This window comes from Pezoporus wallicus, unplaced genomic scaffold (genome assembly GCF_028554395.1).
Source record: "Pezoporus wallicus isolate ANWC-B61680 ecotype Strahan unplaced genomic scaffold, APGP_CSIRO_Pwel_v1 scaffold_3294, whole genome shotgun sequence".
In the NCBI taxonomy this organism is placed as follows: Eukaryota; Metazoa; Chordata; class Aves; order Psittaciformes; family Psittacidae; genus Pezoporus; species Pezoporus wallicus.
This window is the reverse complement of record NW_026635478.1, coordinates 15854044-15878209: the sequence shown is the minus strand read 5'-3', so window position 1 is coordinate 15878209 and position 24166 is coordinate 15854044. Positions and strand designations below refer to the sequence as shown.

Sequence of the window (24166 nt, the reverse complement as noted above, 5' to 3'; positions counted from 1 at the left end):
TAGACACAGAAGTATCTTTATGTTAATGCTGTTAAGTGCTGTCAGGACAATTCAGAGGCAGTGCCTGCCTCTGCCACAGCTTTCTGTGCGATGATATGGAGCGCAGTCAGGGTGCTGTGGCCATTTACTGAGATCAAGTTTGTGTGTGCCACTTTACCCTCTCATCAAATGAGAAAAGTATCTGATATGGCTGCACATAATGGTATCTTAAGATATCTCTCTCCAGTGTTTGAGGTCTGGTCATATGAGCAGGTCCCTGTCCAGTGCTCTGTGAGCAGAAGAAGCAGCTTGGTCTCATGTCATGAACACGTACATCTTCTGCTCATGATTTGGGGATGTAAAATTCTGTCCTGGCAGCCAGGGCTCCAGCAGCCTCTGTGGTGAGCAGCACCAAATCTTCAAACAGACCAAACTCCAGCTTTTCTTCTAGAGATTTTTTCCAATAGTTTTGGTCTGCCTGTCTCTGCCAAAACAGCCTTTCTTTCTTTAGAGAGGGCAGGGAACTACAGTGACCAAGAGTGGAGTGAGCAAGCCAAGCCTGGGAAAATCTTTGCTTGGCAAAGGAGAGAGTCCCAGGTGTGGGGACATCAGAAGGGTGGGCTGGCAGGGAAAGCTTACTTGCAAGCATTTTAAGTCATTCAACTGAATCCATGCTCTGCACCAATGTTGCAGACCATAATTTTCCCAAGGACTTGGCATTTTAAAACATGTTATATGTATTTGATCTGTCTTCCCTCTAAAAGACCATCAACAAGATTTGCCAGTGATTTACTGTGCTCTTACTGGGGGGGCGGGGAAGCAGATCATTAAGCCTCGAATACAGCTTGCCATCTGGATGGGCTCAATGCACAAGAAGGCGTAAAGTTGGGATGCAAATGTGCAGCATTTGGTTCTCAGCCAAGACAGAGCTTGTGCTCAATTGTTTAAAAGCAGATTTAGGCATACATGACTTATTGCAGGGGAGGAAAGGGGCTGATGGGAGCCCTTGGGGTCTGCTTTGGAGAAATCACCACTGCAGCTGAAAACCAAGGGAGCTGTGCTTTGAGTTCATGGAGATTGCTATACATGGGCTATTGGTGTCTTGATAGTGGCACTTTAGATTAATTGATTCTTGTTGACATTTATCTTTGTGTTCTTATGTTTCCCATCCAGAGGGTTCACACTGATGGGAAGATTTTTGATGCTTCCCAGATCAGGAATCCTGACTGGTTGCTTAAGGAGAAGTGTGCAACCTTCATTCAACCTCTGTGTGCAAGCAAGAAGATGAATACAGCTGGCTGTATTAAAAACATTGTGGTGGGTTGTAGAAACCCACTCTTCTCTCTCTGCCTTTACCATAGACTCTAAACATGGTGCTGAGCAAATCACATACACCCAACTTTTCAGTGATGGCTACAAGCTGTTTCCTTTTGTATGTAGAGGCAGCCAGGCACTGCAGTTGCCAAAATTAATGGTCAGCTTTGCAGATTTTAGCTGTGATTGGCCTATGAATCAATTCCCCTGTTTCCAAAATGCCTGTGATAATGGTTTGGTTTTGTAGAGGTGACTGAAAGACAAAAGTCCTTTTGAATTTGGGAGCTGCTCAGTAGCGATAATAACAAGGCAAATCGAAAAGCCCAGGAGGAAAGCAGAATTCTCTGTGCTGTGCAGTGCGCTGCTGGCATGCAGATAAATACAGGCACAGAATGAATAAGGAAGATAGCCTCATCTGTGGAACACTTCAGTGTGCTGAATGAGGCAGCGGGTCCAGTAGAAAGGGAAAGAATATAGGATCAGTTAGTTAAAGCTGTACTTCTATTATTATTTCTGTTTCTAGAGTTTGGTCCTTCTCCACAATCCATTCCGTATCAAATCAAGGGCTGGTGGGAATAAAATGTTTATTTTTAGAGACTCTTGTGGGGTTGAAACTTATATTTGATATCAAAAGCCATTTCCTGTCCATATTTGAAGTTCATATCATGCCATTCTGCAGCAGTTGCTAGTGGAAACTGTTGATGTGTTGGTACACTTCCATTATCTATCACTCTGCTCTACAGTTTGGGAACTGGAAGGCGTGCAGGTGGCTTCATTTTAATATCTATTTAAAGTGTAAATGGCTGTCTGCAGTGGCCTTTGAAAAGGCAAGGGCTGTTGGAAGCTTTCAACACTAGTGGGGACTAAGAGTACACATGTGAAGAGTACAAATGTGATGCAAGATAATTGCTAATGGCTTTGAGGATTAAAGCTGAGAGGCTTGCCCTTTGAGTACCTGTAAGAGCTCTGGAAGATGACAGCTCTGGGAAGCAAGAGGAAAACAGTCCCCTAGGAAGCAGCGGTAGGGGGTGACATGGCCTGTGTCAGCCAGCCCAGCCCTGGAAGGGTTGGAGATCAGATAGGGAGAAAGGTGGTTTTGGTTAAAAAATGACAAGTGATGCCTGCACTGTGCCTGTTAATCTGCTGTCCTGAAGGGGGAATGCAGATAGTAGCATTGTTTTGCACAATGTGAACAGTCATATGCAAGGTTTTGGTAGAGCCAGAAGGCAGAGGAAGTATAATTTCTCTCTCTTATACTAGAAATCTGTCCTCCCAGATCTGCTGGAGGTGACTTTGCAACCGTGCTCTCAACCTTTGTAAAATAGGTTATATGAAACTATGGAAGTTGAGATGAATCCATGCATATGAAGGATGCTGTTACAAACAGAACAATTCCAGACAGTGAAAGAGATAAGCAACAGCACAAGGTCTATGGCTTCCCATCCATTGCACTTTCTCATAGAGACAGCACTGTGTTGAAAGAAGAGCCCCGTTTTGCTTTTATCACATGAAGATCAGTGATTTGGGGAAAAAAGTAAGATTACAGCACAAGGATGTGCATTTGTTCTCTTAGCTCCACCCAGCATGACATATGAGTGGCTGTGCAGTTTTCTACCTAGACTGCATCTAGATCTGATGCTACTATGGCATAAAAGCTTTGTTGATATTTGGAGACATGTGAAAATCAGCTAGAATGGTGAGAAAGTTAGGAATGGGCTAACTCTTGATCGTGGCTTCTCTGAGCAAGTAGTGCTTTTATCTATAGTGTATGTATTGGCCTAAGTGGAATTGATTTTTCTCTGGGTAATAAAGGACTCCTGCATGACTCCCAGCTTGATGCTCTGCCAAATTTTGCTTCCATCTCCACAGTAGGGAGAGGGTAGAAGTCATCTAGGGAAAGATGAAAGAAAACAGTCATGGTAGAAAGCATCTGTTTTTCATTAAGCTTTGCCTGAGAAGCACATAGTCTGATTTTTCCCTGTGAGTGGAAAAATAAAATGGCACAGAGAGACCCAGCATGGGAGAAGTTCAGCATAGGTGCTCAAGTATGTGTCAAAGCCATACCCATCTGAACATGAATGTTCATAAGGGTCAGCATGCAGTAACAGGTCTGCTGGCACTACAGGTCAGCCCAAACTTGCTCTTTGTGGTGCACTGGTTCTGCTTAGAGTCACACAGGATCTGCATGTGTTTGTGCTTGATTTTTCACAATATCTGCTTGAGGGTTTGTGAATCCTGACCTTAACGCTCTTGGTTGCTACTTACATTGTGAAAGTAACATGGAAAGGTTTTCCTTGGAGGCCTGTCTCCTTCTACCACTCATTACTGCTCATTAGTGGTAGGCATGGATGGAGCAAAAGACTGCCCAGGAGAGCAGCTGGGGAGGTGGTGAACAGTGACCTGACTGACTGCTTTACCTGTGCTGCATGAAGCAAGCATGGTCCAAATAGCTTATTCCCCATCCTGTCTGGGGATAGGATATCCCTTCCTTGCCCTCAGAGCTCTCTGCTGGTGGGGGAGGCACAGCTGAAGGCTTTGGGGTAGCTGGATCAGTCCTGCCCCCCAGATCTCCTCTGAACTGGCTGTTATGTCCACAACCTTTCCCTTTCCCTTGTCCCAAGTGCAGCACATCACAGAAAGAGCCTGGCAGGTCCCCTCTGATCTCCCACTTCTGCAGCAGCAGCCTGGGAGGTGACACCCTGTGCGCCAAGGAAGCAAATGGCTAGAGGGGAAGGAAGGTCTCCTCTCCCTCACCTGAAAGGTTTGACTGAGGGGGAAAAAGGAGGCACTGGTCCAAAGCACAACAGAAACTTCCAGAACTCCCCAGAGCCATGGCCGTTTCCTATACTTCTCTCACCTCTGCCAGAGCTTTGATGGCTGGATTGAACAAATGCTTTATAATTTACAGAATCCCCTGAATGTGAGTGGGGAAACTTGCCTCCTATGCTCAGCTTCATTTATCTTCTGTTCTTTGGGCTCTACCACACTTCCACCTTGTGATTACCTTTTCCCCAGCAAGAAAGCAGTTGTGCCTCTATGGGCATGCAATTGTATGGCAGGGACCACTAGATTTACTGCACTGCAAATACAAACTTTGCCTTTATTACAGCAAGGTCATTGCAAATCTTCTGGTAGGCACATGGCAAAAAAAATCCATGACTTCTCTGATCTCTTTGTCTCCCTGCTGTGGGGTTTCAAGGTCTCTGCTGGGTGCCTGTGTTCAATTTTTCTGGCTTGGGTGTTTGAAATGAGATGCTTAACTGACAGACCTTGCTGAGCCCCTGCAGCTTCTACAGATTTCACTGTATTTCTACTGGCAATTTATCAGTATTAAAACCACACCCCTGAAAGCTGGTTAAATTAATACAGATTTAGCTGCTGGCCTGAAGCAATCAGCTTTAAGGAACCTAGGGATTGTTCTTTGGGAACCTGAGAAAGACCTTGTTTTGTTAAGATCTACTGGAAATTAAGGGGAATTAGCGGGAAAGTGTCCCCCCAGAAGCAGCAACCATGGAGGTCCTAAAGGACTGTAGTTTTTCCATCTTCAGACCACCCCAGCATCTCCCCCATTCCATGCTTCCAGCCTTCTTGACCCAGCTTAATGCAATTTCTCTGCCTCAGTTTCTCCAACAGTACACAGAAGAGATAATGTCATTAACTGCAGGAGTGAGGAGCAAATCCTTTCATCTCCCTGAGTCCAAAGCAGCTTTTAGTGGTCAAAGGGAAATGAGCCATGGTCTTCTGTTCAGGCCTGATGGTTAGAAAGCTGCTGCCCATTCCCCTGTGGAGTTTCTTCTTCCATTGCCATTTGCCCTGTAGATTTCTTGTGGGCAATAAACGCAGTGCTTACCTCTTATATGGGACAAGGCACCCGTGACATGCCTTTTTCTTCTTCCACATGACACGCCACAGGCCAGCAGGAAGCCCACCTGAGGGCTGCCGTTGGAGGCTGGGGCACACTCCTATTTCTGAATTATACTATGCTAAAGCAGCACTGTCCCTGGCTGGGGGTGCCCATGCCTCGAATCATAGGATCCTTACAGTACGTTCAGCAGAGGCATTTGCTGGGCTTGCACTGACCTCTAGTGATAATGCAGGGGACCGGGGTCTTCAGCCGTCAAGGGGCTTGGAGTGCACACGTGCATACTCGGGCACTGGGTGGTTTACAATGGTCCGCCCCAGTTTCTGACAGGATTGCGCACATGAGCCTCTGGTACTGCCTTGGCAAAGCAAGCCTGCTGTCTGATCAGGGCCTGTCTGCTTGGTTGATGACTGCAGTGGATCTCAGGTGTCCCAAACTCTATACACACCTCCTCACTAAACTACTCTTCCTCACCCCAAACCACCAGCGATATGATGGTCTTCAAGTCTTCTCCAGTGTTATTCTTCTTGTCCGTCCCATTCCCCCTCCTGTCCACAAACCTGATGCCCCATTTCTTTCTGCTGCCCTGTTCCTGCATCCATCTGATGGATTCCAGCACTGCCAGCCTGCTCTCCTGGCTAGGTAGTGCCCATGGTCCTTGCTTTCAGGATGGTCCTGAGTAATTTCACTCTTGTGCCTCATCTCTGCCTCCCCTTCCCCACACCCTGGCTCTCTTGCAGAGTCTACAAGCCCTTTCCAGAGCTGGGATGCAAAGTGCAGGGGTTCTGGCTTCTTTGCCACAAAGCTGCCTACTGTGCTGTGTGGTTGATCATCTCCTACATGATGCACATCAAGCATTTCCTGTTTCACAATGCCATGTGGAAACAGAACTGCCTAAAAAATACATTCAAGCTGTGTTGAGGCTATCTTCTATCTTTTACCTCCCTGAGTTTGTAACAAAATGGTGAAAGCTTTGTATCCAATCCTGGGAACTGCGAAATGTGTTCCCAAAACAGCCTCAGCTTTTCAGGACATCAATAGGACTCATGGGCTGTCAACAGCTTCCAGGGAGCCCTGCATTGCCCAGGAGCATGGCAGGAGATCTGCCATGGCTGCAGTGTGAGGAGCATTTGGAAGCCTCTTTCCCAGCCTTCCCCCCATCCCTGCATGCTTGACCCCCCTCTCACAGGCTATGCCTACAGCACCACCTTTTCCTTGCTTGGCTAAGCTGCCCTAGTATGTGGATATGTGGTTTCTGGGCTCTGGTAACAAGACAGTGCCGCAGCCCATTGATACTCCCCTGTCTCTCAGAGCCACGCATCCCCCTACCCTCCCAAAGCGTGAGGAAGTGCTTTGACTCACTGAATTTCAGCTCAGCCCCCTTAGCTCTGTGTTATTATCGGAGCAAGGCCCAAAAAGTTCTACAGTTAGCATGTCAACAAATGAACCTTTTACTCTGAGAGTTGCTTCCAGAGGAAGAAATGATCTATGATGCCCCACAACATTCAGGAAGAAATAGTCACATCCACCTGTGAATGCCAAAAGCCAGGCTTCTGTCCACCCGCAGATTTATCTGGAAGGTGGAGAGAGGCAGGAGCACTCCCAATGACCCTTCTTCTAGCACCGCTGACTGCATTGTGTTCTCCAGGTCATCTGTACGAGAGTGATCATACTCACAGGGCAGAGCTCCACAGCACTGCCTCTTCCGCTAGACCTTACTGCAGATAGACCTGGCTCTATTGCCCTAATCCTGACGCTGGGATTAGCCTAATAGATCAGATAAAACATCTTGGCTTCTCATAAATCTCTGATGAGGAGCATGCCTCCTGTACTTGCCCCAACACGTAAGTCGGCTGGAGGCCCCCCTTCTTACTGATTGACGTGGCTAATCTGGTCCACATGAAAAGCCTTATAGGGGGTAGAATGGAAGAAGACTGCCAGCTACAGCCTTCCATGCTAGGCTGAGCAGAAAGGCAATCAAGTTTCTTAAAGCACTGTAACAGATGACAAGGTGTATATTTATACCAGATACCCACATACTTTGGGTGAATTGTGCAACATGAGATTTGTCATCATGCATCACATCGCTGTGTATCTAATCCAGTACCACAGCTCTGACAATGCCAGGAGAGCTGAGCTGTCTGCATTGATGCACCTCTCCAACAGTGCAATGCAGAAACAGAGGGTCTGGAATTAAAATTCTTCCCCAGTTCCTCCAGCAATCCACTGGTACCCTAACTGTTCTTACTATGTACAGGCAGAGCTGCACATGTAAACAACCACTAGATTAGGCAGCCTTCCAAAGCCAACTAATATAACTGTGTTATACATTTCTGGGCTGCCCCCTGGCCTGGGTATGTTTTAAGTGGGGTAATATTTCATGCTGATTTCATCTTACTTTCCTCTATTAAATGGTTCTTGGGCTAATTGCACCCTGGATGCCAGCAGTGGAGAGTTACTCCAGTGCTCAAAGTGACCCATAATCTTTTACACAACCCCTAGCATCATCATTTATGCCTCCTGTGATCTCTCCATCACTTGCACAAATGAGAGGACAGGGTTTGATGGTGTTGGTGGTTTGTTTTTATTCTGTCCTCTTTGCTGCAAGGGAATCAAGCCATTCTCCTGCTCTAGGTGTGATGGCAGGCAGCTGCATTTTATAAATGCAGCAGGTGCTGCTTCTTTTGTGTTTGAAGTGCTGTCATGGCCCCTTGATCAGCCCAGGAGTCAGTGACTTTGCTTGGCTGGTTTTGGCTTCTGCCATTCACAGAGCAGGGCTTTCCCCTGAGCTGTCTGCAGTAGCTTTTGCAACACTCCCATGAACATGTACAGATAATTCCAAACCTGTTAATGTGAGTAGGGACTACTGCTTCCCAGCCTGCATAGCTTGACTCTGGTCAGAGCAAGACTGTCTCTTGCTTTTGCACCTTGGTTGCCCCTCATTTTTAGTGCTTCCTGCAGCTGACTTACTGTAGTCAAATGCCCTGATTTAGTTGTTTGTCATAGCATTGTCTGTCTGAATGCATACCAACTCATGTGGTCCAGGCAAACACCTCGGTGATACTGCTTTGAGACTCAGTTGTTCTGAGGGTTGGTCTAAGTCATAATACATTCTGCAGCATCTTAGGCACCAGCTTCCACAGAAATGAGATCCTGCCAGAGTGAGAAAGTACATTTGCAGCTCTCCTGGGAGTGAAGCAAAGCCTAGCTCTGGGACTGAGTGCTGCCGCCGCTCACACTATCTGTTTGAGCTTGCAGAGAACCTGAAATGGGAGCTCTGAAAATTGTTCTACTTCCTCCTCCCCTTCAGAACAGGAAGTCTCATATGCTGATAAGCAAAAGAAGTTGGGAGTTCTGCATCATCTTAAAGGGCTGAGCTTTGATTCAGTCAAAGCAGCAAATGCTTCTGTTAACAAATATCTGAAACACTAATGAAAAAACCCAGAGCAAAACAAATTCCCTTTATTTATAATAAAGGGAATCAGATTTTATTTTTATACCCTCAAAGTTAAAAATATGCATTTCAAAATATTTACAATGACTATTTATGAAACAACCTTTGTTAATAATGAAACAGCAACATACAGTACTAGAATATATCCACCAAACGATAAAGTCTACATAAGAAGAAAATGTAACAGAGAGAAAAAGAGAGAGAGAGGTAAACTGCATCCATGCACAGTCTGCACCTGCATGTTTTTTCATACTTTCTGCCTTTTAGTTGTGGATGGAGTCACAGGAAGTTTTGACCTCTTGTCTCTTACAAATGCCACTTCTGAATGAGATTCTTCAAACTGACAGAAATCTGCGGGTTGCAGCAGGACCAATGCCTCACTTTCCCATGCCAGCCTTTCACATGGGGACCTTTACACAGAGTGGACACAAAATCTCTCAGCAACCCTGGGAGGTAGGTATCGTTTTAATCAAGAATTTGGCAGATGGAAAAGAATGCAGTTAAGTAACTGGCCTAAGGTTGTGCAGCACAGAACAGAACTCACTGGCCCTCTCACTAGGGGACGTATTTTATCTGCTAACCAGTATCATCTGCCTTTGAGGTGAGCTGCTGTGTCACAAGGTGGGGTTCTCAATTAGTACCATGTACTGGGTGATGTGGAAAAAAAATAACCTTGCCTACAGATGAGGACTTGTCTCAGTAAAGATCTGCAATGTTGCAGTTCTGTTACCATGCTCTGGAGCTGACCAGAAGATTTTATTGTAGACACACACCCAGATGATGCCCTCCCTGCATGTGCCTCATTGAGCAACTGCATCCTCTGTAATTAGGAACCCCTATGTATCTTCACCCCGCACTCTCTTTCTCTCCCTCTCTCTCCATTATCTATGCCTGTATATTTGCCCTTCCTCCTTGTATCTGATTCAACCATTGGAATGTCAAACAGTAAACAGAACAGCAAAAAATATTGCTGCCTCGTTTCTGCAGATATTTTAACATGAATTTAACTTGATTCTGATTTGGTTGCTTCTCAGTTAAGTGTCTTTAACTTTCACATATGCGCATATATATATATATATATATATATATATAAATGTAACAAAAGGCCCATCCCATTTACTTCAATGGACAAAAGAAGGGGTCATAAGCCTCACTGCCCAACCCACAAGACACACCGAAAAGTAAGTGAGAAGGGCTCTAGGAAAGGAAAAAGATTGTAGCCCTTGTTTTTGTGGTGCCCTTCAATCATCACTGCTGACCTTGAAGCTTTGTAAAGGTATGACATGACTTTGCAGAAAAGAAGAGCTGTCTGGGTCACTTGCAGGTTTCTGGTGCAACAGCCCCTGGAGTGCTAGATCAGTTGGAGCTGTATCTCCCTCTCTTTGGTGAAGGAGTTTCTGAGGATTCTAGCTTTGTTAGTGATTTTTCTGTGGTAGTGGCAGTGGTGATAGTGGTGGCTGTTTCTGTCTATTGACCCAACAGTTCTCTCAGCAGAGCAATTCTTCCCCATTCCCAGTAGCCAACCCTCTCCCCTGGACTCTCATCAGGCTTATTTTTTCCTAAGAACAAGGTAGAGGATGCCGATGATGAAACTGAAGCAAAAGCAGATCCAGGCCAATATGAAGCAGTAGCCATGGTGAGAAGTTACGGATGGATATATCTGGCCTGTGAACCGGGCTGTGTAAATGGAGACTGCAATCAGAATGCACAGCCCTGTGGGAAGAAGAAGGAAGAGTTGGAAAATGCAGAGAAACCAGCATTCCTGCAGGAGTTTTGAAGTACTGTTGTCCCCTGAGATTGTAATGCATGTCTTGTGCCATAGGAGAGAGGGGCTGTTGCCCATAGGCTTATTTATAGAGGATTTCTCTTGCAGATGTGATGACATAAGACACTCGGGGCTTGGTTAGTAAGTGCCATGGGGAATAAATCTTTACTAGGAGGAAATCAGTAACAAGATCTGCAGACAGTTTGGTCCTACATGTTGAATCCCATGAGCAGTAGTTTCCTAACTCTTTATTCCTCTGCCCCGTAAAAAAATAATTTAACACTTTTTGTTGTCTTTCAAAGGTATTTTGCAAAACCCACCAAGCTTTTCTAATGAAAATTGGGACATATTTTCATTATATACCATTAAAAAAAAAAAACACACCAAACCAAAACCACCCAAAACCAACCCAAAACCAACCCTTTCCAATTCTTCAGTGCTTTGTTTCATCACAAAAATTGGGCCACTGTAAACATTTAGCTGGCTGACAACCTCTCCTGATGGCCATGTGTGGCAGACTCATGCAGCTACTTGCGCTTGCAGACGCTGCAGGATGCATGTGAAGCCATCACAAGGCGTGCATACTTACAGCAAACCAGCATGATGATTCCAGTGATGTAGAAACGTTTGCCTTTCTCCAGGGTGAACAGCTGAGCAATGAACACAACAAGCGCGATGACGGAGAAGATGATTGAGAGGATCATAAAGGCTTGCACAGTTTTGAGGGAAGCTGTAAACACACAGGGAATAGATTTGAGAGGGTCAGGACTCATCCTTGGCATTGTACAACAAGGTCCTGCAATTCACCACCACGATGGAGATGTAGCTTACCCGCATCGTCATTCCTGACTGGCAGCTCACGACAGGTCTGGTTGCAGAGTAGCCAGAGTCCAGATGAGACTGTTTTGTTGTAAGTACCCACCATCCAAACCTGAAACAGGATGGAAGAGTTGCACCAAGGGGGAGGGGAGCTTCTTTGCCCTTCCGGCCACTTGTCAGACTAAACCGTAACGGGAGCAAGAGTAGCCCAAGTGCCGTGAGGCAAGAGCTGCACGGGTGCACATAACGCATTCTTCAGAACCAGAAGGCATTTGGTCCAGGCAGCACACCCGGAAGCCTGCTCCCGCAGCCAGGGGGTGGGAGTACGCTCAGACGAGCCTCTCACTCCCACAGTAGGAGCGGCAGAAGGCGAGGCGGGGCGAGCCAGCGCCGAGCAGGTACGAGGGGGCCCCAAAACCCGCCCCAGCTTTTATGCAGGGGCACCGCGGCCGCCCGCCCCGCGGAGCCGCCAGGGGTCGCCCTCGCCCAGGTTTTCCCCCGCGGCCATGGCGGCGTGGGGTTTTCTCCTGTTAGGTCGGGCTTCCCTCAGGAGCAGCGTTGGGAGCAGTTTCGTGTTCGGTCATGGCCATGAGCGGGTGTCCCCACCTAGAGACCTGAGCACCCAAGGGTTGGCTACTCCTGCTACAGGCTTGTCTCACTGGGGGTGTCTACTTACGTTGGAAATGGTGGAGACAAAGAGCATGATGACAGTGGCAATGTGAGCCACGAAGATACCGGCCAGTAGCACCAACATCTTGATCCCTTCTGGGTGGTGTCAGCGATACAGAGAGCTCTGGAGAGAATGAGAGCAGAGGGAGGATGTGAAATGAAGGGATGAATCAAAGAATGACATTACTATAACCTTTATTTACACACTAGAAAACAGGTTGATCTTAAATCCATCCTGGAAGCAAACGCCTTTGTCAAAATCTGCAAGCGAGTTGCTCAAGAGGTTAAAGAAAGCCTGGAGGTAAAGAAACCAGTTTGGGAGGAGATGTAGAGCAGGGGTAGTTAGCTTAGGGGCATTTTAAAAATAACCTGAGTATTTACACAGGTTGCTTAAATTGGTGTGTGGTTATGTAAAGTAAAAATGATATACTGCAGGCCTACACGCCAGGAAGAGGAGCTTTTGCCCACAGGATTCGCAGAGGTCAGGAAAGTTTTTCTACTCCTCTTCTCCCTTTTCCTCTCGTGGTGCAGCCTCCTCCAGTTGGTCTGGGACACTGCCCAGGGGGATTGTGCAGTGCAGGATTGTATGCTGCTGGGTGCATCATGTGTTGAGCAGTGGTAGAGTGGACTGGGGGTGCCCTTACTCAATTTGAAGAGGAGAATAACCAGAACATAAATGCCATGGAGGTGTTCTGGGGCAGAGGAAGATGCTTAGGTTTGCTATGAAAACTGTCTGTTTTCCTTTGAAAACTTGAGGTATGCAGATCGCTTTATTACTGCAACAAGATTCTCTTGTAAGACAAGTTCCTCTGTGATTTGTTTAGGGTTTGGGTTTTTTTCCCCCTCTCTACTCTGCAAGCTTTTACTTTTTAGAAGATTCCCTGTCATTGATGAACATGTAATTGGAAAGGGAGTGGAATGTGCTTTGAATAGCTCATGACACTGTTCATCAAGGCTGCTGACTTATCCCCTGAAAATGCAAAGTACTAGGAACGAATCTAAGTTGTGAGACTGAGTTCACGGAAAGTGAGTAAGTATATTTCCCCTCCACCCAGGCGTTTATTACTAATCATGAGTATAGCCATAGAAATCGGGCAGAAAAGTTTACTAGGTCCACTCTGTGAAAAAGACTGCTTCCTAGAAAGTTTCAAAGGGCTGTGTTGCTTTCTCTTCGTAGTGCTAGTAATGAAGAGCAGCTTCAAGGATGTGATTAATGTTGGCTGTCAAGTTATTTTGGTCCAGGTGACTCAGGTAAGGTTTGATGCTGTCACCATTTGTACAGGGTGTGGTAACATTGTCACTGAGCAACACAATTATACTTTCTGATGTCTTTCACACAAACTGTAATGAAAGGCTTTGTGAAGTCTCATAAATGTGGGCTTTTTTACTCAATGACTTCACCTTCTCCACTCCTGTGTTTCCTCTCACTGTGGACATGTGTGGGGGAGTGTATTCCTGTAAAGTGCTACAGCTATTCCTCGCACTGCGTTGGATATAGTTTCTCAAACCAAAGCAGGCAGGCAGACAGGCTTCTCCGTCAGTGGCTCTTTGTCAAGTTCATTATTAGCTCATGACGAGAAAAAATTCCTTGAATTCAGGATCTCAAGGAGCCAACTCTGTTAGGTCAGTTCTCCCACACAAATGAGGCCATTCCTTAGGACAGATTAGGTTTGGTAACTGATTGGTCCTATCTACCCAGCAAGAACTTGTCTGCTGTGAAATTTCCTTCACCTGGGAGAACTCTGGAGCTGTTTAGTCCTGGCTTACTTGTCTACTTTGGAGTATCCTAGCAAACTCCTCAAGTTCTAGGGCTTCATTTGCCTGGATGGCCTGGTCCCTGTGTCCTCTCTTGTCACAGTACCTCCCCTAGTGATGAACTTAGTGAAAGTACAGCCTTCTTAAGAGTAGTGACAATCAGTTATGAGCTGAGCATTGCTGAAATCCAGGTTCTCAATACCATATGCAGGCTACCGAACGAACACACCTGACCTGAGAGTTAAAACCCTTCTTCCCATTGACTGCAAAAGGAATGAGGGTTTCAAAATATTGGATGGCAACTGATATGGATATCACCACTGTACCTTGAGCTTGAGGTGAGAAACTATTGCTATTGCCATGACTAAGTAATATCACTGCAGCAGGTGGCTTGAATTGAGCTTCTGACTCAGATCTTCCCATACCTTTGACTACTTGTCATCCTTTTTTCTGATTATTGGTTCTTACACAAACGTAACAAGTACTCTTGCCACCAGTGTGTTGGGTATGCATACACCAAATTGTGGCAAATTTGCCTGAAATTTGCCTTTGCTGAACAGTGGCTAAGCTTTCTTCTTTCTTAGGTAAATTTATTTTTCCATGGTCTCTCTAAAAATTCATTTAGCAAGTTAACTTGCTGATTATTTTTGAGGATCTTCAAAAAGCCCTGTTCTTGAAAGACTGAAAATGAACTTTCATAACACCCTAAAGGACTACAACAATCATTTAAAATGCATCTTCTCTTTGCTTTCAGAAATGAAAATGAGCGATAAATGTTACTTTTAAATGTAAACCCCCTCACAAAAAAAAAACAAACAACCCACACTCAGAACTTTGACCAGTGTGCTAAGAAAAAAATCCTAAAATATTTATTCTCTTTGCTTTCTCTGCCCCATTTTCACACTGCTTGAGAACACTGTTAGTTCAGGTGCTTTCAGTGCACCTCCTTCCTGAGAACGTCGGCACCTCTCCCTGAATACACACTCTATAAAATGCAAACTCCCCCTGGGATATGTGCTCACAGATTAGTTTTGATTCTTTGTGACTTAAAACACAAACGTTCCTCTCTATTCATTATTTTTCCCTTTCCTTCATCTCTTCCTAGCTTTTAAGTAAAACACTGGGGAAAAATCCCAAAGGAGCAGTGGATGAATGAACGACGTAGAAGTACAGTCATCTCTGTTTACGATGGTACAGCATGGACCTTTCCACCCTTAGGGAAGCAGGCACAGCACTGGTGATTGACAGGATAGCTGTCCATTTTCTAAGTGTGAGATATCTTTCTCTGCTACAGGGTGGGGTCACATTGCTGGAACAATAGGACACAACTGCATGCAACTGCCTTTTCTTCCATTTCCCTACCTAAACTGCAGCTGGATTTGGACCTCCTTAGGCTCTTCTTGGCCTATGAGTCAGTCTTAGACTTCCTAGAGCTGCCAGTTTTTTCCAGTGACTCAGCCTGAGGCTCCCCAAACCACAATTATTTAACCCTGAAAGTGTTCAGGAAACTCTGTTAGTTTTAGGACTGCTTCTCAAGAACCAGTCAAGCAACCAGGTTGTGGATCCTGCACTGAGCTTCCTGGCACATCTTCTAGAGGAGAGACCCCAGCTAAGCCAAGAAAAACAGAGCTGATACATGACAGTAGAATAACTACTGATGTCGGACAGGCTAGTGGGGAAGAAGTCAGTGTTATGCACCTGCTGAACAGCCTGCATGACTCAAGAGAAGACCTTGCACTGATGACAGCAGACTGAATTTCCTTTTCCTGGGATGATGGATGAGGAGAAATAACAAGCCACACCAACAGTAACCATGAATAACAATCACCATAGCAGCCTTCAGCACAAAAAGACCTACAGATAAGCATGACAGACTCTTATCTGTGTTCCCTGACCATGCAAGAGTACACATGCTGTAGAACAACACAGAGCTCTGCTGCACCCTAGTTCAAGTTCAAGCAAGCAAGTGCTATCCGTTAAGAACAAAGATAAAGTCTTCTCATGCAGGCAAAGTGTAGCCACCCATCTTTCCCCTCTGTCTACTTAACTGGGTTGGATCCTTCTGTACAGAAAGCAATCTGGAGAAGTGAGTCCTTGTCCTTGGTTTGCTACTTAGCAAAGCATCAGGATGGAATGCAGAGTGCCACTTGGAGATATGACAAAGGCCAGCAGTATAGTTCCTCAAATAGAGGGAGTGGGTTACTCAAGAGGGTAAACCAGATTAGGTAGTGGTCCTTTGCTTCTGGCAGAAAGTGCACTGCAGCGAAAGGAGTAGAGGGGATTTGTAGAGCATATTTCTTCAGGAATTATCAGGTTGTTTGGGGTGAAAAATCAGAGCACTCTCAACTAAATTGAAATATTTCAGATCTGAAATGTTCCTAAGGGATGTAGCTCATCTGACTTCCATTGTCATTCTCTTCTCTGAACTAAGATCCTGCTTGGGACTGCCTCTCCCAGGGTGAGTTGGTGAGGCATACTGTGAGAGATGCTGGCTGAGGGGAGAACTCAGCCAATAGCCTATAGCAGCCTGCAGTGTCCAGGAAACAGAGGACATCTGAATAGCACTATGGGCACCACTGTAACTTCTGACTCTCTAAAACTCAGGTTTTCAGCTGAAGTCCCTTGGGTTGATACATTCAATTCTTCAACAAGGGGATTTCAGGAAAAAAAAAAAAAAAAAAGAGCATGAGTCCTCCTTGTGCCCAAGGTCATTTTGCAGGATACAAAGATGTGAAGATCTCTGTGGTATTCTGGTGGCATTGTGACTTTGGACCTATCACATCATTACTAGAAAGTTCATGATAACTTTAAACAACCACAAGGAAGCATCCTTTTGCTTTCATCCTTTGTGCTGTTTCTTGCATTGGGTGCAGCTGAATCTAAAGTCCTTGCTGACTCCCGACTTTTAAAAACCACTGTTTGCCAGCACTGCTGTTGGCAACCTGGTTTTGAAAGACTGGACTGACTCAGTCTACAAGTCAGATGCTTTTTATAGACATGTGGATGAGTAGGCTGGTGCCTCTGGAAAGAAATTTTTTTATGTGTGGGAAAAGGGTTAGGAAGGAGATGTATGTGGGCACATGGAGACCTTTGGAGCCTCTGATTTATGGCAATGAGAAGATTTTCTGCGTGCATGGGTAGTGGCTGTGGTGACCACATGGGGTACAGTTAGGCTGTAAACATAGCAGAACAATGCCAACCAAAAGGAAAGTACAGAGCTGCCTGAGGGGCTATAACTGAAAATAAGCTTAAGTAAATGGAAGATTTTGTTTGGTCCTTGGGAAGTATTCCTGGTGGTATGGTCTCCAAGGGATCAGGGGAATTGCCTTCCCAGGGGAGTGGTAAAGGTCCAGCAGGTGAATCATTTCTTGATTCACGTTTTTGTGATGGACCATACAAATTCCTCAAGAATCCACCCTTGGTAACAAACTTACACTCACTGAGAGATGCAAGGGAGGGGCCACGAAAGATGACACACAAGGGTTTTCCAGCTCTCATGCTCGTGATTCATATGAGAGTGGGGAAATATCAGCTCCTAGGGCAGACAGTGAGAAATTGGCATTTTCTCCAGAAGAAACCACCCTCGAGCTCTCAGCCATGTGACAACACCAACTGAAACTTCAAAGCTCACTTCATAGTCAGAAGAGACAACTGCCTGGGGCCTGTCAGGCAGCCATCAGCTGCTGCTGGAGGAAAACACTGTCACCCCTCACACTAGACACACCAGGGAAGGGCTGGGACTCATGGGCAGCGAGTGACAGAGAGGGGTGGGTAAGAAGACCTCAGACCTAGTGGAAGCACACGAGTGTTCCTCTGTGCCTTTGGAAGTGTGATGGGAAGCACCCTCACCCCTCAGTGCGAGGGTGGGCTAATTAGACACTGAAGTTGCTGAGACTTGCAGGGGTTCAGACAAGATGCTGAGAGACAGGAGAAATGCTTGTGGGAGGGCTGGCAGTCTGGGTGATGAGGTGGTATGTGTGTAGGGGTGTGCATCTGCAGTTCTGCATCACTCACACTGTGAATGGGAGTGTGCATCCGCGGTTTGTCTCTGAGCAGAGCTGCACCGTGTTTGTGAGCACGTGTCTGTTTGTGTGTGTGCTCATGCGCAGATTCCTCATGGGTGCATGTATCTGTCTGTGAACTTCAACACTGACAGTGCCCACGTGGGAGAAACCATCTGACAGCTCTAACAGAAAAGTTCAGATTACAGTGTGGTGTGAACTAAAAGCACACAGATCATTTCTGGTGGGACTTCCAGCTTTTCCTCCCTGCAACAGCCTTTAGATAGAGGTAGAAGGTCTGTGAAGCCCACATCAGCTGTGCTTTTGGCTGCATTTTTTAATTAAAACTTCAGTTCCCTGATTAACATAGACAGTTTCATACAGATCTTCCCTTTTTGTTTCAAAGGACTAACTCTGAAATGGCTCCTTATCAGATAGCATCCCTCCCTCTCAAGACTGCAAAACCTCTGAACACGTCAGTACAGACTATGAGACACTGAAGTCAATGCAACTAAGGCATCTAAAGAGTCTGAGCTTTTAGGTCAGTCTACCTCCAGGGTGTCCCTGTTCCTGCAATCCAGTTTACAAAAGACTGTGCAGGTTTAAATTGCAAAACTCTGTGATAGTTCCTTCTTTCAAACCACAGCGCACAAGTGGTGGACTGGGTGGAGCAGGGGCATGAGTATAAAGCAAAAGAGGATGCTGTGCAGCCTGGAGTTGATCAGTGCTCTGTGAGGTGTGGTATAAAGGTGGTATGAGGTAAAATGACTCGTCTGGTTTCAAGAGGGCTTCTTTACACCTGTGATTAGTAGGGTCTTGCAGAACAGCATAAGGGTCATTCTAGCTCGTGTTGCATGCAGAAATGGCTTTCCAAGAGGCATCAAGAGCTTCTTTTGTCAGGGCACAACACACTGGCTGGGCTGCAGCTGCTGGAGGACAGCTAGCAGACAGTTGTCTCAGCTGCCTGAGCCTGCACAACAGACACTGTGCCAGCCTCAGAACCCAGCTTTCCTTCGGCAGTGGTCCACATTCCTGGACCTGACCTTCAGTAATGCCCTGACCAGCCTGCTCCTAGCCGTGAGCATTTTGCAGCTCCCCTGTCTTGCTCCCATTGCTCTCGCTGTCCTTTCCGGGGGGGGGGGGGGGGAGCGCTGCTGGAGCCCATAGGGGAGGTGTCTCTCTGGAATGAGAAGAATGTGGACTCTGGGCCCATTCATGGCAGCTGCTTTTGCAGCTCCCCTCCCTGAGACCTTCTAGGGCAAGAGGGCAGCCAAGATTGCCCAGGATTTACTCTAATCCAAATGTGTTGCCAGGTGGCCCCATATAGCAAGAGCTCAGCCTTCAGACAAGCTCACCTGCTATCAGCCACTCCAATGATCATTAAGTTTATTGCATTTCTGTGCATGGCTGGGGCTGACCTAGCCCAGGATCTGGCCCTGGGCTCCCATCATGGACGTTTCTCTATGCCTGCAGTACAAAGTGGTTTTCACACGTTAAAGGAGATAGATCTTAATCATGAGCTTAGCAAACCGGTCACTCCCTTGGGCAACATGGGTTCTGGAGCTAAATTGTTCTAACCTGTCTCTCCCTACTACGACAAGGCATGGGCTACATTTGGTCTTAGGCAGCAGCTTCCATGTAGTCTCTGCCCTATTATAAGCAGTTTGGGAGGAGGGTGTGTGGGGTTGCAAATTTGACTGGTGTTTCCTTTTTTCAATGTCCAGCTGTTCTAACTAAGGAGATACTGTGCAAAATCCTCCCAGTGGGGTTGGAAAAAATCATGCTCTAGATGGCAGCCCCAGGATGTGCTGCTTTGCTGCCCTGCCTGCAGTCTGACAGAAGAATGCAGATTTAAGAAAGAAGCCACTATAGATTTCCCTCTGGGCAGTTTATAAGGAAGGCTGCTACTGGGCCCTGTGTCATGCTCTGGGTTGACTGGGTGTAGACTGGCTCTGGCTGAGCATCTGCATAGTCACATTTGAGCTGGTGCTTCAGCACATTTAGTCAACGTCACTAGTATAGCACTGTGGCTACCAGTTAGTTATCAGTACCAGCAGGTGCTATCAAAAGAGCAAGGCCATGGAGAGGAGCTTTGCCTCAGCAGAAAAGACCCGTGAAATATTAAGCATCCATCTTCAGATGGGGAGATAGGAAATCCCTTGCCCTCCCTTTTGGAGGTGTAAAAGAACGCCTCTGGGTCTCCTACTCCTCCCTGCCTTGAAGGAAGGGAAAAGAAATCTCATCTTTTGGTCCTTTTTCATTGTTGGGTTTTTGGTTTTTTTTTTAGGAGAACAGGAGGAAGGGGAAGAACTGGGAGTGCCGCACCCTGCACCCTGTGTTGGGTGACACTGCTGTCACCTCCCTGCTGAAGAGCACAGGCACAAGAGCCCATTGAGATCAAAGAGGGCTTGTAGTACTATTGCTTGCCTTGTGGGACACTCGAGTGTCCAAGGGCAAATCCCAGGCCCATATCAGCTGCCTGCCCTATCCCCATTAAGTGTATCACCATCGAGTGTAGCACCCCATTAAGAACAGAGCACCCATCCAGCAGCCAAAGGCAACTGGGAGGGTAAGCAAGCGGAATGTGCTGTGGAAGGGGTGTATGGCTGCTACATGGAATTGATGGAGCCTGTGAAGCCCCATGGGAGCAGACAGGGCTACAGAAGAAGGCTGTACCCACCACCCCTCCCACTTCTGGCCGGCAGAGTGACGTCTGCCAGCCTTACAGCTTGAGGATAATGAGAGAAGAATTAGTGCTTGCAGCAGATCTCCCCCATCTCATCGTAAAGAAGGCCCTGAGGTGGGTCTTTTACCACAAACACAGTAGCTGTTATCAGCTGTTTCAAAATACAACCTCTGTTCCACCCCAGGCCACAAAACAGTAATTCCTCCATGCACTTGCATTGCTCGCACACTGCACAATTCAAAGACCACTGGCTGGGCCAGAAGGGCCGGTTTTCCAAGCCAGGGCTCTCTGTCCTCAGCAGGGTACTGTGGAGCACTTAGGAGCCCTGCAGCTCTGAGGCTCCTGCTCCAAAATGGGGTGTTTCTCCACAAGATCCCAAGTCCCTCCTCCAATAATGTGTCTCTGGGGTGTGGCATGATTCCATCTCTCTGATGTCTACCTCGGGGTGGCACGTGCCCATTGTGGATGCCCTGCTCTCACACGAGGGTGAGCCTGGATGAATGGCTCAGGCCGTGTGCCTCATGTTTGAATGGTTAGTCATAGCTGGAGGGAGCTTCCACCAGAGCCTACTGGGAGGAACTCCTTAGGTGGGTGTGTAGTGCCTTGCATGAACGAGTTGCATTTCAGGGTGTGCTTCCAGGCACAGCACTTAGTGGTAGTAAAATGCCTCAGTTTTCATCCTTTCCCTAGGCTGATCCCCAAAGAAAGCAAATAGAAATAAGCTGCCATTGAGGCAGCACTCTTTCAGTGCACAGAGTTCCCAGGTTTAGCAGCTTTGTGAGGTAGGGTGGGTGGAGGCATTTGACTGACTTAAACCCCTGTTATCATAGGAACAATAGCTAATGGGTTCCAGGTTTTCCACTTTTCATACCCAGCTCACTCTTGCCTGTTTGCTCAGACAAGAATCCCACTCTGTCCAGAAATGTCAAGTGGGCAGTTCCAGGGCAAAGCTGCTCTCAGAGGTGCCTTGAGGAATTCAAAGCCTTTGAGTGAAAGTTGCTCTGTCACCACAACATTTTTTTCTGTATTATTAATTTTTCCAAACTGATTTCATTGTTAGCCATGTTAAATGACAACTTCCGAGAACACTTTCTACCCAGACTGATTGCTGACTGCCCTGGAAACACTCATTGCCTCAATCAGCTTCCCTACCACTCAAAAACATCTATTTCTCAGGCAGGAGGCATCCCTGCATGACCAAGCCACAAGTCAGAGGGGACTTGAAATGCACAAAATCCATCCTTCTGCCATAAGGTTAAGGTCAGCTCACGTTCTTGGCCATTCATACAGTAACTGTCCCCAGCACCAGCCTGAGCCCCAGCCATTTCTGGCCAGACTCGGCTAAATACTGCTTCAACTTCTTCCAGATCCATGAAACTGTGCAGGGGTGGGCTGGGTTCCTGCAACATGAACCAAAGACTGGTGCCAACAAACTGTCTTTCTTCACTCCCTTTCTCAGACCTCAAAAATAGTTCAGATTTGACCACAGGATGCAAACCATAGCAGACAGATGAAGTGAGAGAACTGTTGAAGAAGAGGGAAGGGTGGTTGTTTGGAAAAAGGCAGGTGAATAGGGAAAATTGCCAGTCCCTGCAATCCGACACTTCCCGTCAGTGCCTCCCTCCCCAAATCCCACCATGCAGCCCGTGGTGCTCTTCACAATTCCCCCTGCTTCCTCACTTCACCTCTCAGTGCTCCCTACTCTGGGGTCTGTGCTGCCAAGGAAGGCATAGCATGCCTTTCTGTCTGTCGTGTGGCTTTGCTGAAGAGCTTCACCCTCAAGAGCTGGGACCCCAATAGAAAATGAGAGCTCCTCCCCATTGTACCCCAAAATCTGCAGCTTTGGGGACTCTCATACTTCACATGGATTGGAATGGTTTTTGTTTTAAAGTAAAGCTTGGCAAACTACAAATGAAGAGGAGAGAGACACACAGAAAAATGTGAGTAAGAGCCAGAAATGCTGAAACAGCAGCCCTCATTTCAAGCAGGCGTTTTCTCACGTTTGTAAACAATGCTACTCCAAAAGCATGGCAGCTCCTATGCCAGCGCTGGCTCAGGTTGGGCACCCTTTGCCTGCCCCCTCACTGCACATACTCTGGAGGTGAAAACAACATCACTGCTGTCAGCGCTCTGGGGTTGCAATCAGGTGCCTTGCAGCATCACTTTACCCCATAATGCAGCTGGATTTCAAAGTCAAGGCTGAAAAGTTAAGGTGCATCTCATTGCCAGCTCATGTGCCAAGTCGAAGAGACGTTGCAGAGTAGAGGAGAAAAGCAGGCAGGAGCTGCTGAGCGAGGGCAGCAGCCGCCGAGAAGGGAGAAAAGTTGCTGAGAATTTTGGAGAGCAGGTCTTACCGTGCGGGCTGGCACCTGTAGAAGCAAGGAGCGTGCTGGGCTGCAGAGCTGATGTCCTGGAGCACGGAGCTGTAGTGAAGGGGAGTGACCTGGTGGTGGTTTAAGTTTCCTCCGGTGGTGTGGGAGGGTGGTGTCGTTCCCCGTTCCCCTTTGTTTTAAAGGAGTTACTATGAATCAGTCTGCCTTTAAAGAGAGGGAGAAGGAAGGGGGGAAGAAAAATTAATGAGCTACGCCCTGCTTTGTTGGCAGTGAGTCAAGAGTCGCTGGGAGGAAACCAGCGAGTCAAAGGAGTCTGTGCAGGGCTGCATCTGACTCAGTGTGCAGTAGAGAGACCGCAGGCTGGAAAAACGATTGACGCTGATCCAGCTGAGTAATAGAGGCCCACAACAGCATCTGTTTATAAAACTGAACTTCGGGTTGTCATTAAAAAAAAAAAAAGAAGAAAAAAAGAAAAAAGTATAGTTACAAATGTGGCAACGGGACTTCAACAATGCAGTCACTCAAACAAACAGCCGGTTGGCAGGGGTCATCCATCATGAGGCCGGGTGAGTCACAGTATCCCCTCCCCGTGCTGCACAGAGAGAAGTCACCAAAGCTGGCAGCACTGGGGAACGGAAATTGGACATGTGGGGTTGTCATGGACAAAACTTTTGGGAATATACCAAGGAGCAGAGATGCTGAAGATTTAGCGTTGTTTTGGTGGTGACTCCGGAGCAAGTTGGCCAGATGGTGGTGGTTTGCTTCCATGGAGAGAGAGCAGGCAAGGAAGATGAAATAAGGAGTTTGTGTTTCACAGTTTTCTGAGGTCAGCGTTTCTTGTCATCTTAAAGACCTCTAAAAATAGATCCTTGAAATTTGCAGAGAATTGGCTGGTGTAGTTGTCTTGTGGATGCTATGGGCAATATTCAGTGGGGATGTGCTTGAGACGTAGGTGAAGGGGGAAGAAGTGTGTCAGAAAGCATTTGGGTTAAAATGTGATGCATATTGTGATAGAGTTGGTGATCTGATACTGCAAGGAATCAAGCCTGCCTTTGCAGAGGCCCAGAAAGAGATAAGCAGATACTGATAAAAAACCTGGGAAACAACGCCTTTCCCACTTACATGAGGAGGACACTGGGTTGCCTTTATTTGAAAGACAAAGCTGATGCTCTTTGAAGTCTACACAGATTAAAAGTCCTTGCTATTTTTCAGATTATTCTTTCCCTCTGGTGTTATTGATATGCGTCTGGTCTAATTTCTAGACTACAGCAACCTGCATAAAAACAGAAGTGTGGATGAAACAGCAGCAAAGATGATACTGATGGGGAAAGACACTGTGCCCAGACAATCCCATGAGAATTTTGCCACTGATGGAAAATACAGATTTTTCTTCCCCAGGACAGAATAACCCTAAGTATATTTAATACCTGTGGGTTAGAATAGGTATTATTCTAAACAAGTGCTTCTTGATGACTTGCATTAATGTTATATCCAGGGATATTAAAATGTATTTGCTTACCCTGCAGAAG

At 46.6% G+C, this 24166-nt stretch overlaps 2 protein-coding genes across 3 annotated transcripts in view; one reads left to right on the top strand and one right to left on the bottom strand.

Annotated features, from left to right (window-relative positions):
- The window catches only part of GSG1 (germ cell associated 1), an 88523-nt gene that overhangs the window by 29090 nt on the left and 35267 nt on the right, over positions 1–24166 (top strand). The window contains exon 1 of one of the 2 annotated variants that reach the window (XM_057429915.1): positions 23107–23463. The exons of the other annotated variant lie outside the window; for it this stretch is intronic. The gene's annotated coding sequence lies outside the window, so the exon portion shown is untranslated. Of the gene's footprint in view, positions 1–23106; positions 23464–24166 lie in introns of those variants that run through there. 2 annotated transcript variants of the gene reach the window in all.
- On the bottom strand, positions 8602–22819 carry EMP1 (epithelial membrane protein 1). Its single transcript, XM_057430031.1, has 5 exons — positions 22659–22819; positions 11870–11986; positions 11206–11305; positions 10964–11104; positions 8602–10322 (listed from the first exon to the last, which is right to left on the bottom strand). Exons 2-5 carry the CDS (start codon positions 11945–11947, stop codon positions 10159–10161), a joined length of 483 nt encoding a protein of 160 aa, XP_057286014.1. The 5' UTR covers positions 11948–11986; positions 22659–22819; the 3' UTR covers positions 8602–10158.

Excerpts from the sequence above, each read along its gene's own strand:
- EMP1 (XM_057430031.1), bottom strand. The coding sequence starts at position 11,947 with ATGTTGGTGCTACTGGCCGGTATCTTCGTGGCTCACATTGCCACTGTC. Across the intron at positions 11,105-11,205 it reads AGTCAGGAATGACGATGCGG|CTTCCCTCAAAACTGTGCAA; the intron begins GTAAGCTACATC and ends GTGTGTTTACAG. Across the intron at positions 10,323-10,963 it reads AATCATCATGCTGGTTTGCT|GGCTGTGCATTCTGATTGCA; the intron begins GTAAGTATGCAC and ends TTCTTCCCACAG.